Source organism: Psammomys obesus, unplaced genomic scaffold (assembly GCF_907164565.1).
Source record: "Psammomys obesus unplaced genomic scaffold, mPsaObe1.curated_primary_1811, whole genome shotgun sequence".
Taxonomy (NCBI): Eukaryota; Metazoa; Chordata; class Mammalia; order Rodentia; family Muridae; genus Psammomys; species Psammomys obesus.
This window is the reverse complement of record NW_026587216.1, coordinates 26504832-26523498: the sequence shown is the minus strand read 5'-3', so window position 1 is coordinate 26523498 and position 18667 is coordinate 26504832. Positions and strand designations below refer to the sequence as shown.

The window sequence follows — 18667 nt, the reverse complement described above, 5'->3', positions numbered from 1 at the left end:
TTTCTTTCTTTCTTTCTTTCTTTCTTTCTTTCTTTCTTTCTTTCTTTTTCTGAGACGGGATTTCTGTGTGTATCCTTAGCTGTTCTGGACTTGCGTTGTAGACCAGGCTGGCCCTGAACTCACAAGAGATCTGCCTGCCTCTGCCTCCCTGAGTGCTCAGGTTACAGAAGTGAGCTACTACACCTGGCTCAGAGTCTATTTTAAAGAATAAAATGTAAAGCATGTTTTCTTTTAATGTATTACTAACAAAACTGTAGAATTCTCAAGGATACAGACAGTCTAGGCACTGAGTTTAAACACCCGCTGAACAAACAAAAGACAAGACAGTACTTACCCCTTCTGATATTTCTCATCACTAAAATAAAATAGACGAGAAATGTGGAAAAGAAACTCAACAAAATAGTGCAGCACCAGAAGAACAAGGCCCAGATGGTTCAAGCTGTAGAAAGAAATACACGAGGAAAGGTTAATTTCAACTCAAATAAATCAGCATGCTATCTGCTGGTCTACTTAGACCCAAACCAAATGCCAACTCACTTCAGAAGATATGCTCCAGCGATGTGGAAGAGGTAAAGACCGATGTAGACAAGCTGACGAGGAATATCTTCCTGTAAGTACGAAGATGTAGCCAGATGAAAAACATGGTCAATGCTTTCATTTTTAACAGCATAACTCTTCCAGCCAGCTGACTTCGATTTCAGCCCTAACCTTTTGGGTAGTCACCCAACACTCAAGAATGATGGCAGCTAAAACGCCATCACTCAAATCCGCCCTCACAACCAATAGTTCCTGATGCTGTCTCAGCAACAACGACAGCTCTCGAAGGTCCGTTATCAAAGGAACTTTCCCCGCGAGTTTCCTTAGTTGTATACCAACAAGTATCTCCAAGGCAGTGTTTGCCCACTCAGGCAGAACACAGAAAAAGTGGAGATAACTAAGAAAACTAAGTTTTACGCCTCCTGGGGGTGTGGTCCTGGGCAAGTTAGCTCAACCCCACATCATAGGCCTAAAATCACTAACAAGAAAGAGAGAAGGGAGGACACAGGAGGACACAGCCACAGGGAGCCACGGGAGGACACACACCCAGAGAAGAACTAAGAGAGACAGCCTATCTAGGAAATGACTTCCCTTCAAAGGGAGGCTGCAGTGGCAAGCGACAGAGATTAAAGAGGTGTGACTGTGGCTGTCAACAGGTAGGAATGGAAAAAACACTTCTAATATTTTATATAAAAATTAATTGTATTATCTGTAATCAAAGCTAATTTGATTATGAGCAACAAAACAGTTGATTATTGCTTGAGTTCACTAAGGGTGTGTAAGTTCACTAGCTAAGGAATTACTACTCTTTGAGGTGGGGTCTCTTGTTATATTGCCTGGGCTGCGCCCAAAACACCGTCCCTGCTTTAGCCTCTTCAGTAACTGGGCGTTGGTTATACACTACAATGCTTAGATAAGATACAGCATTTCCAATCTTGTCATTAGCAAAACGAAGATGTGCTTATAATGAAGTTACATGATTTACGTATTTCCATGCAAGGACGCTACGCTCTCTGCCACCAACTGCCACCAGCACCTCTCCAACTATTAACAGCGTTCCTTTCCTAGTCACCTGCTTGTGAGGCTGGCTCAAAACAACTGCTGTACAACTTTCTTCCAGTAAAGAGTTCTTCCAAAAATAAATTTCATAGAGTAAATTTTAAGAAACTGTTTAACACATATGCAGCTGTTACTTTCAAATTATGCTAATTACTTGAAACAGTTACTTTCAGCTATCACGTGTCAGTGTTAAAAATAGTTTCAGTTAAGTTCTAAGTTATGCAAATTAGTCCATAAAAATTAGACTGCATTTCTGGAGATATGCCATCTGGCAGAAACTGATAAGAAAAAGCTTTAGGAGCTAAAATGAACAACTGCTTTGAAATGTTCCTTTTTACTCACTAGGGTCAGTTAGCAAGATATAGACATGGATTAATAATGAAACCCAAAGGTATTATGGCCACTGGTATGCAAGTATGTAAAGAAGGCTTAGAATAGCTAAGCCATGTCCAGTATCAAAGCATCAAGAAACTATGATACTCAAGACTTGTCCAGGGCTGGAGAGATGGCTCAGAAGCTAAGAGCACTGGCTGTTCTTCCAAAGGTCCTGAGTTCAATTCCCAGCAACCACATGGTGGCTCACAACCATCCATAGTGAGATCTGGTACACAGGCACACACGTAGGCAGAATGCTGTATACATAAAAAAAGCTAATAAATCTTAAAAAAAAAAAAAAAAAGACTTGTTCAACGAAGCTTTCCACAATTATAAAAATGTTTCCTAGATCTCTGTCCAAGCCACAAATGGTGGTATACACCTATCACCTCCCCTCACTCAGGAGAGACTGAGGCAAGAGAATCAATCATGAGTTACAAGACACACAGAAAAACCATGTTTAAGAAAGCGGGGGGGTGGGGGGGAGAATGAGGATATCTTCTATGTGACTAAGAAGCGGAAATGTGTGTGTACTTAACTTACGTGTGGCTAGCACCTACTATTTTGAACAGCATAGCCCTAGGACACCCAAGACCCACACAAAGAGCTCACCAGACATGGAAGACTCCTGGAAACTGTGGGCCTAATGGGGGGGGGTCCTCACCCTAATTTGCCTGATCAGCTAGAGAAGTATTCCAGTTTGTGAAAGAAATAATGACAGGTGTCAGAGTCCACGGCTCTACTTTAGAGCAGACACCTGGCACGTGTACAAAACAGACGAGAAAGGGCCTACTTGTAGGACCTGCTTTTTAAAGACTATCTGTGGATCTTGGGAAGGCAGAGATAAATCTATCCATAAAGGGATATCAGAATCCTACTTGGGAAAACTTCTCCAAGTAACAGAGTTAAAGACCAAGTCTTCTAACTGTGGCAAATATGGACAAGGACACACCAACAAGGAGTAAAGTGCACACATGTGTAGCTGAAACCTAGGCTCGGAGCCATTGATAGATGACCAAAACTGTCTCACCTAGATTCCCACCCATTTATCGTTCTGGCTTTATTTTCAAGTAAATCCCACATAGGCTTTTTTAAAAAGCGGTGTCTACACAAAAATAAACAAGGATATTAATTTATCACAGGGAAAGGTAATCCTGAAAGAGCAAACCTCCCGTGACAATGATAAAATGAGAGGATGAGTGTGAAGCCTGGGGCAAAGTGTACAGAAGGAAGAGGAGGACAGGGAGAACACAGCAATGAGGGCGAGTGAGGGAAAAGAGTCCATCCATAAAGGAATGCTGACTGTGACTGTGCCACGGCATGCCACCGAGGCCAGCTTTAGAAAGGGGGTGCCTAGCGCTCCACAGTCTACTCCTTTCTCTAAGCAAACACCTGCTCCACAGGCTAAAAGGGGACCGCCCTACCCACCCACCTCAGCAAGGGCTTCCCTGGTGACAATTTAACTGTGGTTTACTTTTTTGTCAACATGGAAATCTTCTTTTGAACTTACATACAGAACTGCTAGTTGTAATCCAACTAGTTACTTGTGAAATCAATTTCTAAAAAAGTAAAACCAGTAAGAGGAAACCAACACATTTGAAAAACTTAGCAATGATTTAAAAGTGAGCAATCAGCATGTCAAATGTAAAAGTTTAACAAAATTGGAAGTTTTTTCTTTTTTTGGTTTTTCAAGACAGGGTTTCTCTGTGTAGTCTTGGCTGGCCCGGAACTCACTCTGTAGACAGGGCTGGCCTTGAACTCAGAGATCCAACTGCCTCTGCCTCCCAAGTGCTGAGATTAAAGGCACATTGTCCCCCAACCCCTGTTGACATTTTTAAAGTTCAAAACAAAACAAACCAAACCCAAGACAGCTTACTTTTTTGGTTTTCTGGAAGTAGAGTTCAGGGAACGCATGGAGCCAGTATGCCAACTGGGATATGTAGAAAAACTTCATCTGAAATCTGAGTGAGAAAGCAAAAGTATCTTTTAAAGTGCAGTATATAAGAAACAAAAAACAAAGCCAGGTGCACTCCTTGGGAGGCAGAGGTAGGTGAATGGATCTCTGTCAATTCTAGGCTAGCCGGGTCTACAAAGCCAAAGCTTCCCAGAAAAACCCTGTCTCAAAAAAAGAAAACCAGAACAAAAAACAAACACGTGTAAGAAGCTGGAGAGACAGGCAGCCATGTTTTTGTTGTCATTTCACACAATATTCAAGCAATCTTTAAGCAGTTCTTTAGCAGCCAGCTTGCCCAGTTTCCCCAGCATTCAGTCAACTCTGCGATGAGCTGTTGTGTACAGAATCCGACCCCCTTGTCTGTTAGTTACCTAGTGTTGAGGAGGGGATCAGCTAGCTATAGAGAAACACAGGGGCATGCCTGACCCACAGATCTACAAGGCTCCATCAACAGGGAAATGGGGCAGAAAGACCACCCACTGTCACAACAAAACCCATTATTTCGAATTACATACATGCTAAAGGGGGAGGGAGTAACTGTCACTGGAAATGGGCAATGTTTTCCTTAGTGAAGTATTATTTCCACCCAGCTGCAACATGGAGAAATGCGAACAAACGCACTGAGGCAGAACTGAGGACAGGGCTGCGGCAGGGACAGCTCTGCAAGACACAGCTAGTCAGAGCAGCAGTCTCCCTTTCCGTCACACACCTCTGGCCCTTCTGACTGACGGTCTTCGCTGCTGTTGGAGCAATGCTCTTATGCACCGTGTAAGGCTGGTTTGCATAGCCAAGTGCTGATTTCTGCAGAGAGCTGGGTACAGGCGGACTTTGGTATTGGTAAACCTCACCTGCCTCTGTTTTGTAAACACTCCCTGTCTCACCTACTGATTGGTTTTAGTAGAAATTTAATGGCCAACAGCAAAGGCAAGAAGGGAAGGTGGGGGACTTCCCTTCTTGCCCAGTTTCCCCAGCACTCAGTCAACTCTGAGGCTGTAACGAGCTGTTACAGAGAGAGAGGAACTCTGGGGGATAGAGAAGCATGGGAGATTCACCTAGGAAACATGGAGGATGGAAGAAACTGAAGAGAGGGGAAGAACCATGTGGCACAGCACTGATTACTAGAAATGGGTTAACACGGTTATGAGAGCTATATAAGAAATAGAAGTCTCCGTGCCATCACTCAGAGCTAGGGTGGGCACAGAAAGTTGCTACAGTTTTATGTAAGTATGCTGTTTATAACTGTATCTTCTCAAAGTCCAACACATTACCGTATATTTATTTCTTTAAATTAGAGGATGACTCAGTAAGGGGGATATAACTGCTGGATTTAAGCCAAGTACATACATGGTCATGTGACTCCCTTCCTTCATGACAGTTCCTCTAGTTTTCAGACCAGAGTATATTCAGTGAGTGCTGTCTAGGTGGGAGGCTCCTACAACTTCCCCGGCAGAGAACAGAGACAGCTTCACTGTTTAGAAGGTGGATATCACATGGGAGATGATTAGAGAACAACCTACATAATATATAGATGCTACACAAATATAAACCAAACAGCACTTGGCGCAAGGGACTCCCTGTAGGAGAAGCAGTAAGGAGCTCCCATGCAGCAGGAGCATGAGGTAGAACTTCGTCATCCTGCCTAAGACATTCCCAGAAGCAATGTAGAGACACCCAGGATGCAGGCAAGATGAAAGTGAACCCCGGTCTCAGGAATCTCAGAAATGAAGGACAGAGGACACGGAGGGGGTGAGGGAAAGAAAAGAGAGAAACCACGGAAAGATGTAGTCACGCCGATGAGAAAGGAAAAAGGTTCAGGAAGGGAGGAAAGAATGCCAATCCAAGTTGTTAGAAGCTGGGGCTGGGGAGATGGCTGTCCAGTTAAGAGCGCTTACTGCTCTCACAGAGAGCCTGGGCTTGATTCCCAGCACCCACATGGTGGCTTACAAGCACCCCAAACCCCAGGGCATCTGAAGCCTTCTCCAACTTTCTCTGGCATCAGGCACAAAGGTGGTACACAGATACACATGGGAAAAACAGTCATACATACAATCTCCTTAAAAACTGCTAAAAGCCAGTCGTCTCAAGCTGGCAAACGTAACGGAAACGCACAAACAGCGTTTGTGATGGCGGCGGTGGTGCGACTACCTTATGCTTCTTGTATTGGCACCAAGTCCAGAGGGAGATTCACAGGAGTGAGTGGGTCTGACTTGTTTGTGGTATGAACAGTCTTTAGTTAAGAAAGGCCTCATAGAAAATTAACTTACGTCATCAGGTTATGGGGATAAGCTCTCCACAGGATAGTTGGATCTGAGATATAGTTTTCCTAAGAGACAGGAAAATTGGCCCATGAGTACCAAAAAGCATTTACAACTCCTCACAAAGGTTCTAAAGAGCATGCTAAAACCATGTTTCAGTTTTTCTAATGTGGTTTCACTGGCAAAGCGAGAATGAGTGAGACATGTAACTCCAAGATACAGAACCTGCCTTTCATGGATCCTTCAACACAGTAGGGTAAGAAGTGGACTTAGAGAGGGGCATGGAGGGAGAAGAGGGGGGGAGGGGGGATTGGGAGGGAATGAGGGAGGAGGCTACAGCTGGGATACAAAGTAAATAAACTGTAATTAATATTAAAAAATAAAAATTTAATTAAAAAAACTAGAAACAGAACAGAAAAAAAAATAAAAAAGAAACAGGAAGACACTCACAATCAGCAACAGGTATACCAGCTTTCTAAGGACCCATTTTGTTGCATGTAATCAGAGAACTGAAAACTACTTTTTGACAGAAGTTCACAATGACACAAGTTCATTCAATGCTATAGAAATCTTTTCCTCAGAAAACTGAATGTTTGGTGGAAAGTGTAAGAGACAAAAAAACCACCCCTCCAAATCCTAAGCGATGACTCTAAGAACTACACTTCACCAGCGGTAACTCTAACGTTAAAATACACATAAACACATGTATTTTAGAGAGAGAGAGAGAGAGAGATACAACAAGCTGACATTTTCCTCTGTCTCCTACATCAGTAAGATGGGATGGGCACTGGATTGCATGAGTGTTAATATATCTCTGGCACGAAGTGTTGGATCCTGGCCATCTACTTTGTCTGTGACTAATCTCCACCATGACGATTTAAAAGAATCCTGGGCTTAACAGCCTCAAAAGGGCGTAGAGCCACACAATGGGATGTGAATGGAGGTGCTGTTATTTAACATTAAAGTGGACACTCTTCCCTCTCAGTAAAGACAGCTCTGGGTTGCCTTACTTGCAAATTTATACATTTAAATTCCTTGGTAGACACTTGGACTATGACGGGAGGAGACGACTGACATGTCGGCTTATCTAACCTAGGCAAGGTCACTGCCAACATGAGATCCTCTTTGTGAGCAGAGAGACCTGCAAGTGACTACGAGATGCAGGAACGCCATCCCACGACTGCCGCTGTGTGAGGCGTTCTTTCAAAGTCAGCGTGGAGGCTCTTAATTACGCTCCCTCGTGAGCAGAGTCCTCAGTATTAAATGAGACTTAGAACAATTACCGAGGGGCATACTCACCGAGACGAGGATGAATGTGCCCCACACGCAAGCAAAAAGGTAGAATGCGCTAAGCTGGCCAGACTCATTGAACTTGCTGTGTTTTGTTTTGGAGAAGTGCATTCGTCTGTTAATTTTCTAAAAATAAAGCAGTTATCAGTAATAAAGAACAAATGCGAAATACATGTAATATATGACGGTCACAGCATGGAGAACTAGAGCTTTACAAAATAGGGATTGCTGAGATTGTATACTTACATCCAACACATACTCCTGAATTATGGCATGAATAATTATCGCCACTAGCATGTAGAAGAAAACTGTAGCCAAATCTTTGATACCATAGTAATAAAGGGATGCTGATTCAGTAGCTTGTTCTTCTGAAGGCCAAAAAGGACACACACACACACAAAAATATACGTGAGATTATGAAAACAGCACTCGGTACAACATAGTTATGGAAACAAACAAAAGGAGACTAATCCAGTAAAGGGTCTACAGGGATACCCCAGGCGGTTTCTCCTGAGGGCCTCGAGCCGTGAGGGAATGAAAACGCAAAGAGGCTCTCTACAGCCCAACGCTTCAGGAATTACTTACAAAAGACTTGACAAATGTTAGTCACGGCCACCAGAAACCAGAAACCAGAGGGGAGCCACACTCTAGCTGGTAGAGTGTTACCTGGGCTACTCGCGTCTTCCCTGGAGCTAGACCTGCAAACTGGACCCTCCCACTATGATGCTCAAGGAAAACTAATCTGACTTTTAGCCACTTTGGTTCTGATCGCCAAGCACCAGAAAGATGCAACTACTACTTAAAAGATATTTTAAGTTTTGAATTTGCTTTAATGTTTCAAAGCAAATATTAGGGTTTATGAGTTGCTGGCACCTGTCCTTAGAGTGTGGGTGTTTGTTTGAGGCCACTGAGCTGAAAACATCGTTCTGGTGTCTCCAATGCCACACAAACACTACACTCTCAAGCAACTCAACCAAGTGCTTATAAAACCACACACAATAGACCAAACTCGTCCTGCTCCTCTGCTCTTCCACCAAGGTGGAAAACCCCAGAGCTGGTTACTGCCGGATCCACTCACATTTCCTTAAGCAAGCACTTCCCTCGCTCGTGACAGTCAGCCACATCCTTGCCTTCAGCAGCAGCCAACTTCCCACGGCAACTTCATCTTTACACAGCATAATTTATAAATGAAAGTAGAGTCTGAACACAATTACCTGATATCTCCTAGAGCTTACTAGTTTTTTTTTTTTTTTTTTTTCTCCAGAAGCAGAATACAACAAAAATGGAAAGGATAAGTCTGAAGAGATTATCCTTGGTACAAAAATGTAACGAAGAAGGACACCTGTAGAAATCCTGACTGTACAACCTAAAGGAGTGCATCTTTTCCCAGGGCTTCCTTTAGGAAAGGATTAGTGGAAGCAATACAAAGAGTTCTCCGATGGAATTTCAAGACCATACACAAAATATATAATAAACAAGAAACACACAAAACCAGTTTCATACACTGTTTAGAATAGAATAAAGTCCACGCGGCAGAGACTGCTCGGGGACTTCCAAATCTGTTCAGTTGCATGCCCACGTAAATACTTACCTGTTACAGGGCGGGTAACATTGTACTGAAGAGCAACGAAGATGATGGCTGCCTTTGCTGTTATCTGGAGAGAGAAAGCACAGATAACAGTCACTGCGAGTCCCTCCCAAATGAAGGTGATCACAAGCAGAGTCCGGAGTTAGGACAAGCCACCGAAGGGTTTTTCCGTAATTCAAACTAGGCAACCCATCTATACTGTTGACACTTGAAAAAAAAAAAAAAACAGTCGCCTCAGTTGATCCAGTAAGCAGTGATTTCTCCATTCCCTCTTAGAGAACAATCACCATCAGGTTCCCATCAAGGAACATGCTGTGGAAATTAATAAACAGAAGCAGAGTTTGCGCAAGAGAAGGCAGATCACAGGCAGGGTTTGTCTGTTCATCCCCTCTCCTACACATCTAGTTAGTTAACCCGTCAGTAAACAGCTCAAAGCAGAGCGGTTGAAACACAGACATGGAACATTTACTGAGCATTTACAGGCACCACGGCCAGCGCTGTGCCGGAAAGGCTCAAAGACAGATGAATTCACTAATCTCATGATGAGAAGCTGGGTTGCGTCAGGACTGGTAAACAAACTTACAACACTGCAGGATCTATGCCAACAGCCTACACTACAGAGACTCGGGATAAAGGACCGAGTGCTTTGCTTTTCCTTGGGGTAGGAAATGCTTCTCATAGTGGTGCAAGAGCTTGTTTGAAGTTCCTGAGGAGCACACGGGGATGAAGACGCAGCAGAGGTAAAAACAAGGGAAATTTAAGGTCAGGCATAGCACATACACACATCAGGAAGAGGGAGAAGCATATAAACAGTACTGAGCTGCTTCTGTGTGACTACAAGATTTTAAGGAGTGGGCGTTTCTTCTTTTTAGTTGTAACCTAAATGGGCCTCTTGTCCCCTGCATGACCGTGTTCCCTGCTCTATGTGCCGAGAACTCTTCCTTGGATTCCTCTCTTCTTAGGACAGCCTGCTCTACAGCCCTCCTCATTTCCAACAGTCCCATCTGCTCTCCGGCCTTCTTCCACGGAGTCCTTTTCTGTTGGAAAGTCCTCTTCACCACATCTTTCCCAGGTATCTTCTGTCTTCTCAGGGTGGGGCAGCTCCTCTCCTTCTCTACTAGGTTCACCGCTATTGTACCCACTATGAAAGAAGGGCCATCTGGGCTGGGGGCCTTGTTACCTTATCCTGTCCCTAGTATGGGGAGGCTGGCGAGATGGCTCAGCCAAGAAGGGCTTTTGTCACCAAACCTGACAACCTGAGCTCAACCTAAGGAGCACACATGGTAGAGGGAGAGAACTGACCCTGTAGGTTAGGCAGTCTTCTGACCTCCACATAGTGAGTTGATGAATACAATGATAATTTTAAAGAAGAACCCAGTGTGGTACCTAGAAATTATTACAGAAAAAAAATAGAAGATGAAATGTAGAAATAGAGTAGAAATGTAAAACAAGCAGAAAACTTTTGCAAGATATCCCATGAAGGATAATGAAGTCGGCATTAGGACAGTGGTGTGGGATAGAGTAGGAGCTTTGAGTGCAGAGTAAGGTTTGGAAAGCAAAAGAAAGGAGTCTCACGGGGTGGTGGTGACGCATGCCTTTGATCCCAGCCCTCAGGGAAGCAGAAACAGGCAGATCTCTGTGAGTTTGAGGCCAGCCTGGTCTACCGAGCAATTTCCAGGACAGCCAGGGTTGCACAGAGAAACACACACACACACATACACACACACACACACACACACACACACGTCTCGTATTTACTAGTGCTTACAGCTTATACAACAAATACCAATAAAAATGTGGAGTATGAGATTGATCAACTGATAGAGATGTCTGTGAGATGCATGGTTGGAAAGGGCTTATACCCCATCTAGTAGCCGGCAGGCAGGACTTAGCTTAAAGATTTGGGATTACTATTTAAGGATGGAAGTCAAACTGCCGAAGTTTATCTATCAACTGTGCAAGTGTCCAGTGTCTGCAGAGTGGACAGAGAAAGCCAAAACTCAAATCCCTGTTGTGCTTTTGGGAAATGTCTCCTAATGGCACACGTGTCAAAGGTTGGTCCCCAGCCTGTGGATGACTAAACCTGTGGTTCATGGCCTGGTGAGAGCTTCACAGGTCACGCAGGTGAGGGCTCCCGTGGACTGTGGGGCGCTGCTCTCTCCTGGCTTCCCCCACCCCTACCTGCTTCTCTGTCAGAGCTCCACCAGGGCTCTCTGCATTACCTTTCACTATGCCACGGACCTGAAGCAGTGAGGTCAACTCGCGATGGCCCAACTCCCAATTGTGAAATTACAGGAAAGCAGGTGGTACCCTACACTAAAAAGAAATGTCAGTGACAAAAAGAGAACGAACAGCCTGGCACCCCCAAAGCCAAGGGATTTACAAAGTCAAGTTTTCAAAAGGTACGCAAAGGGGACAGCAACAAAGTCCTAACAGGTCGGCTTGATGGCAATGAAGGATTTGGAGAAGTCAAACCACAGTGGACTGAAATCCTCAGAGTGACAAGATGCTACTGAACCCTCTGAGCAGCTGGGCCCGATGCTGCCTTGAGGAGCGGAAAGAGAATGAGCTTGTGCAGGGCTAGCAGATAGCTCCCAGGGAAAAGGAGAGATCACATACACGGAAAGAGAAAAACAGGGGAAGATGTGCTGAGAAGGGAGCTGTCCTCCCAGGCCACGATGGTAGAACAGGCTCAGCCGTCTCCCTTACCCATGTGCCTGGGATCCAAAGGGATTTGGTTTTTCTGTTTTTAAATTCTGGACTGTCTGCATATATGCCACAGGATATTTTGCAGATGGGACTCAGCTCTAAGAATGCAATTTGTTTAAGTTTCTTATATACCATATACACGGTGGACCCCTATGTTTGATTATAATTTGCCATGAGTCGGGGATGGAACTGAACTCATATGAACTGAAGTCTGCATATGGGGGCGTGAAGGGAGAATGATTGGAATGAGGATCCATCCATCCACCCAACCTGCCTGTATCCACACGAACATGGAAGCCGGCACACATACACTGAGGCACGCGACATGTAGTTACGGCTCATTCAGAACTGAGATCCTCTCCCAGCCTCCAAAATCCTAGCATTACAGCATTGTATTACCACACTAGCTTATATCTGATTAAACTGTTAAGTAAAAAACTTAACCCGTGAAACCAACATGTGGATGATTTTTTTCTAGTCCCCCTCAGCAATGTGAACTGGGCGATGAGGAAGGCAGACAGAGCGGAGTATGCTGCTGTGTGTCTGCAATCCCAGCATTCACTCAGGTCACAGCAGGAGGATCATGAACAGCTTGTGTTCCACAGACAAGGAGAGTGGAGGCTGGAGAAGATCGAGGAAGATGCAAGTAACAGTGGTCTCCCCGTAAGCTCGGCTTTCATCTACCTGTTGGCAGCAGCAGCCTTGAAAACACAGAGACTCTGAGGTCGGAAGGCCAGTCTTAAACTGTTGTAGTGCGCGGTGTAGGGCTGTCTCACCCAGTACACCTGCCGCCTTCGTCCTGTGCGTTCACGCTGTAGGCACCACTGGCCTGTCAGCAGCTCTGTGGCTATCAGACGGACGGCGAGGGTGGTGCTGGCTCTCTGGTAACCTTGACACTGTAGCTCAACACGTAAGTCACCTGCCTTATTTCATCTCGTCCTACGTTACCGTAAGGGTGAACACAGAGGCCGCCTTCACATAACTGGTAGTGGAGTGCAACGGCGCTACTTTATTACTGTTAATCTTTCACCGTACTTGGCTCATTAAATCATTACCGAGAGTGTGCACAGCAAACTCATGGAACAGAGTGTAGGAAATTCTGTGGCTGCAGGCATCCCTGGGGTCCTGAGGGTGGGTTCCGTGGAAAGGTGCAGTGGGTGGCGTCCTTTAGCCAAGGGGAGATTTTAGGAAGAAAAACAAAGCAACAAGAGCTAGTACACTGGAGGAAAGGATGAGGCAAAGTCACGCCAACAATGTGGCTAGAGAGTTGGCAGAAGAACAGTAAAAGTGGGGGTGGGGAGGACACTGTTCAGGCTGACCCTGAACTCTGCCATCCTGGAATTTATTATCTGGAGATAAATCAGGGCCTGTGATGTAAAAAAAAAAAAAAAAAAGTCTAGTATGGTCACTATAGTGTGTAACTGAACAGGGAGGATAGGAAGACCAGTTGAACAAAGGGTTAATGAAGATACTGCATGAAAACTTGGTGAGGGCAGATGGGTATGGTCGTACAAGCCTTCAATCCCAGCACTCAGTGACGAAGAGGCAGGAGGATCTCTGTGAATTTGAGGCCAGCCTGATGTACAAAAGTGAGTTCAGAACAGTCAGGGCTACACAGAGAAACTTTTTCACAAACAAACAAACCCCTAAAACAAAAACTACTTGGTGAGGGGCCTGGTGAGGCAGTCAGGTGGGCTTTGCTGGTTGCCGAGCCATGCACTTGAGTCCAGTATCTGGGATCTCTAAGATGGAAGTAGCAAAGCTACTCTTGCAAGTCGCTTTGACATGAGCCCCTCCCCGCCCCTAACACACATTCTCATTCTCTCTCAATACAAGGTTAAAAAAGGATTTAAAAGGAGATTTGGTGAGGCCGGCAAGATGGCTAAGAGGTTGAAGGCGCTGGCCTCAAGGCTGACAATTTTAAGTCTGATTTCCTCCATGCGTACACTGTGGGTATTTGGACATGCATGTTTGCATGTCTACACTGTCTCTGCTGCTGCCTCCACATCCCCATTTTCAGTTTACAATGCGAGGTCATCAATACCACAGCTAGGGAGAACTGTTTTTCTTTATACACAGCAAATGTAAATCTTCAAAGGTAAATATAGTACCAAATTCTAAACACAACAAAAATTAGATTAGCCTTTTATGGAAGGCTTCTAAATAAAATTAAGAGCTGGCTTCCAGCTGGCTTAGAATGTGATATTAGGCAAGAGGAGAGGAGAAAAGACATAGGAGTTATACCCACGAAAAACATATAGAGGAAATCATCCTTACTGTCATTCCCGGCTTCCTAGCCCATCCATAGATGCTTTAGCAAGTCAGTAGTAAACACATTGGTCTACACTGTAAACATGTCACCCTGATGCTTGTTACATCAAAAAGTAAACATGGCCCTTTGAGACTGTTATATTACTATCTACTTATGTTTTTTTTAAAGTGAAATTATATTTAATGAGATCCGAGTCTTCATATGTGAAGTCACAAAATGTCAGTTTTGGGAGGGGAGGGGCGGCTATCAGTGGGGCCTTGGTGTCTGCTCATGTTACAAAGATGAGAAGTATTCTGTACTGCTAGAGATAGGCAAGATTACTGCATACACTGGATTCCTGAAAGGTACATGAATTTCTATCAAGTTCTACTTCTCCATCAACTTATATAAAAAAAAAAATTTAAGGATGGGGGAAATGTCATTAACACAAGCTATGTTTAAAAATAAAACTTGTGGGACTGTAGAGATGGCCCAGTGGTTAAGAGTACTTGCTATTTTCCCAGAGGATCCAGGTTCAATTCAGCACCCACATAGCAGCTCAAAATTGTCTAGCTCCAGTGCTGGGGGCCCTGACACCCTCTCTTCTGACCAGCGAGGGCATGAGGCACACATGTAATGCATAGACACGCATGCAGGCAAAACATCCCTACATGTGACAAACTGGAAATTAAGGCTAGACACGAACAATAATAAGAGAAGGGGTCAGGCGAGAAAGGAGCCAGCCTGTCAATCCTGATGATCCAAGTGCAGTCCCTAGCACGTATACGGTAGGAGAGAGAGACCTGGCTCTCTCATCTCCATACAAAGGTTTGCGTGAGTATGTGTGCACACATGCAAAAATAAATCTAGACATAAATCAAGGGAATCCTCCAATACTGTCTCAAGATAACTGAAAAACGTCTCTGTCCCTACATCTATCAGGCACAAGCAGCCTATGGGTCCCTGATTGCCCACCTGCAAAGCCACGCCTTTCCAAACTATTCTGTGAACCTCTCTTTACTCTTCCATATTATCTCTCCTAGGAAGCTTCCAAAGTATCCTCACATCTCTTTTTACTGTTCCACTTTTCCTATTTCAAATACAAAATTACTAATAGTATTTGCATTCTGTAGACAGACATTGACTATAAAAAGAAAGCATTATTTAAAATATTTGTATAATAAAGTTTTTAAAAGTCCTTTTCCCCTTAAACGGACTATATATATATATATATATATATATATATATAGAGAGAGAGAGAGAGAGAGAGAGAGAGAGAATGAGAGAGAAACCTGTCATCTGTTTTTCAACCCGGATGACCTGCCAAAGAATAACCATAGCTGCCTTCTTATCAGTCAAATTCTGAGTGAGGCACTATGAATATTACTTCATTTATACCTAAGGAAACTTAGGTTCTGATATTTCCTGGACTTGAGTCAGATGCAGAATGCAGACTTGCAGACTGTTCCCATAGGTATGCCTGTTTGGCTAGTAACTCACCATGCTTTTTCTTCTTCATTTTACCATAAATCCCCTAATGTTTCAACGGTATTCTTCTACAAAAGGCTTAGCAGTTCTGCAAAATATCAGCTTCTCCACTGTTTCAAGCACACACTGTACTTCTATACTTAGATTGAGATTCAGAAGCAGTTATGTTAAAAGTCACACAGCAAAAACCCACCCAGTCAGTTTCTTCCCTGTATAAACAACATGCTTTCAAAACTTACAACTTTAACATATGGTTATGGAAAAGGAATGACTGGCACCAACTGCTCTCTTCTCCTTACCATTTCAACACTCACTCCTTTTTGGAGTGATTTAAAAGCTTCTATTTAATATTAAAACAATCCACTTACTGTTGAAAACCTTTAATCCCAGCACTCCGGATGGCAGAGGCAGGTAGGTGGTTTTGGGAGTTTGAGGCCAACCTGATCTACAAAACAAATTCCAGGGTTCTGTCTCAATCAACAATGACATTAACATAGTAACAATGAACTTCCTAGAAAATGTGGCAAAAAGAATACAGAGCAGTTTACATAAAAATGGAGGTTGTGGCATTTCTAGGTGTTCAAATTTCTGCTTTATAGTTCACTTTAGTGCAGATACGCTCTATAGATCATCACAGCCCTAGATTATGCCTCTCAAGTCAGGAGATCTGCATGGTCAGTCAAAAAAAAAAAACCTGTTATGTGTACTGCACATATGAAAGCACTGCGTTTTATTACTATTACTTTTAAGACACTTATGTAGTTGGCACCAGAGCCGAGTTCACTACGTGGCACACCCTGGATTTGAATTCACAATTCTCCCGCCTTGGACTCCAGAGTGCTGAGGTGACAAACATCTACCGACCGCGCCAATGTATTACCTTTAATATCACAGCAGGAAAAAAAAAAAAAAAAAAAAAAAGTCGTAAATTCAGTGTTTACAAGTGGTTTAGCACTGTGTGTGCTGTTGGCAACTGAACCCAGAGCCACACTTCTGACACATGCCGAAGTGAGCGAGCAAGCACTAGGAACTGGGGGCACAGGTCAGGCAAAAAGCTCTCTGCTAATTTACAGCAGCCCTGGGCTCAATCTCAGAAAATAATTCCACACATCAAACCCTGCATTTTAAGCACCGCCCACTCATCCAACACCCTCGCACGTCTACCAGCCGAATTATCTGATTCTTCAACCGCAGCTGTGAGGCCAGGGTACAGTGATTTTACCTTTATATTTCATTTGTAAGGGAAGCCAAATTACGCCTCAGATTTAGGTCACCTGGTAAGCTTTTTGATAAGTTAGTTCTACTTGCCTTTCACGCTGCCACTTCCTTAGCAGTGGGCTACAACCATATGTGACACCATCAGGAATAAAAAGTACTTACATGTTGACTCATAAAAGTCTATTAGAATCGAAGCAAACATAACACAGAAAGTTTTCTAATGACAACTTAATAGGAAAAAACGAAACCCTCTTCACCCTTTACCACCGGCTGTCTCATTCCATTAGTTTCTTTAAACTCTATTCTCGACAGTAGAAAAAGACTAATAAAAATGGGTAATCAAGTATTTATCCTCACTAGGTTACATGCCAGGGGGAGAGGAGACAAAATGGTAATCATCAATATATTTAATGAAACTCAGAGGCTGACAGATTGAAAAAAAAAAAAAATAGAAAGGGGGGAAGGAGTGGGCGGATGTACTGAGGAGCGTGGAAAAAACCCGTAGGTTGTTACAGGCTCACCCTGCAAACTTTATTACCCACATTCAACAGCTGTTAAATAAGTCATCAAAACACTCAGAGCTGTGGGAAGAGAATTTACACACTCCTGACAGTCTCGGCGCCTCTGCTTCAAGAAACGAAACCGCTCAACTCAGCCCAGCTGTTGGGATCGGACCCGAGCCTCCGGGGTCCGCGGGCCAGGGCGGAAAGTTGGGTGAACGGCCGTCGGCGGGGCGAGGGGCCCCCCGGCCGGCTCCCGCCCTCCGCTCAGGCGGCGGCCCCGGGTGCGGGTCGGGGTCGGGCGGGGAGCCCCTGTCAGTCAGCCGGGCCCGGGTCCGCCCACCGCGCAGGGCCAGCGCCGCCGCGCCCGCCGCCCCCTCGCCGGCTGCCACGTAACCCTTCGCGGGAAGCAGGAACTGCGCGGCGCGGGAGGGGGCGGCGGTCCGGGCCGGGCCGGGGCAGCGGGGCCTCGGGTGGGCGGCCCGCCCGCAGCCGGGCGGCTCCTCCGGCCGGGGCGCGGGGCCCGGGGGCTCACCTCGAACATGAGCCCCAGCAGGAAGAGCATCGCCAGGCAGGACACGATGTCCGCGTGATTCTGCAGCACGAATTCGTGGCTCAGCAGCGGCGGGTTCTTGTTGCTCTTCTTGCGAATCGCCATGGTGGAGCCGCCGCCCGTGCCCGCAGGTGCTCCCTCTCCGCCCGGCTCCGCGCTCTCGGCTGCTCACCGCCGCACCGTCGCCGCCGCCGCCTCCCGCCGGCTGCTCGCTGGGGCTTCACTTCCCATCCCACAGCCAGTACGCAGCCGCCGGGGCGGCCCGGAAAAAAAAAAAAAAAAAAAAGTCATCCGCGGAGGCGAGCATGCGCACCGGGGAGGACCGCGCGCTCGCGCCGGGGCCGCGCCTGGCGGCCCACTGCGCCCCCTGCGGGCTGGAGGTCGCGGGGCACGGGTGGCGCGCCCGGGCTTGGCGCCGGGGGTTGGGAGTCGTTTGGCGCGCGGGCTTCCCGGGAGTGGTCCCGGGGGTCCGGTACTGCGGTGTGCGCGGGCCGCAGGGTGCCTCCGCCCCCTCCTGGCCCTCCCCGGCCTGGGTTGCCACCACGTTCTTCCACGCTGATGGGCAGTTGTGTCAGCGACAGCCAACCGTCCTGAACATCTGGAAAAACGACGTAGCTTTGCCTATTCGGGGGGGCGGGGGCGGTTCGCTAGTTTGAGCAGCTGCGGATGAACCCAGGGACTGTGGCTGACTCCTTGTAGTCTCAGGGTTTCTGAGGCTGAGGCAGGAGAAGTGTTGTGAGTTCCATACTGTCCAGGGCTACGTAGCAACACCTTGTTTCGAAAGTTTTAAACCAAACAAAAGAAAAACTAAGTACGTGTTAAACGCTTGCTTACATCAGCTAAGCTCTTCGAGTCTTTCTGTTCAACCCCCCCCCCCGCTTTCCACTGGG

At 45.6% G+C, this 18667-nt stretch overlaps 1 protein-coding gene across 1 annotated transcript in view; it reads right to left on the bottom strand.

Annotated features, from left to right (window-relative positions):
• Window positions 1–18051, bottom strand: part of Tram1 (translocation associated membrane protein 1) — a 24678-nt gene extending 6627 nt beyond the window's left edge. Inside the window, exons 1-8 of the mRNA XM_055603303.1 lie at window positions 17760–18051; window positions 9062–9125; window positions 7717–7838; window positions 7480–7596; window positions 6190–6248; window positions 3848–3932; window positions 538–608; window positions 335–439 (exon numbers count right to left, since the gene is read on the bottom strand). Coding sequence (XP_055459278.1) covers window positions 335–439; window positions 538–608; window positions 3848–3932; window positions 6190–6248; window positions 7480–7596; window positions 7717–7838; window positions 9062–9125; window positions 17760–17882 — 746 coding nt within the window. The 5' untranslated portion in view covers window positions 17883–18051. The remainder of the gene's footprint in view (window positions 1–334; window positions 440–537; window positions 609–3847; window positions 3933–6189; window positions 6249–7479; window positions 7597–7716; window positions 7839–9061; window positions 9126–17759) is intronic.
• Between the last annotated feature and the right edge of the window lie 616 nt (window positions 18052–18667).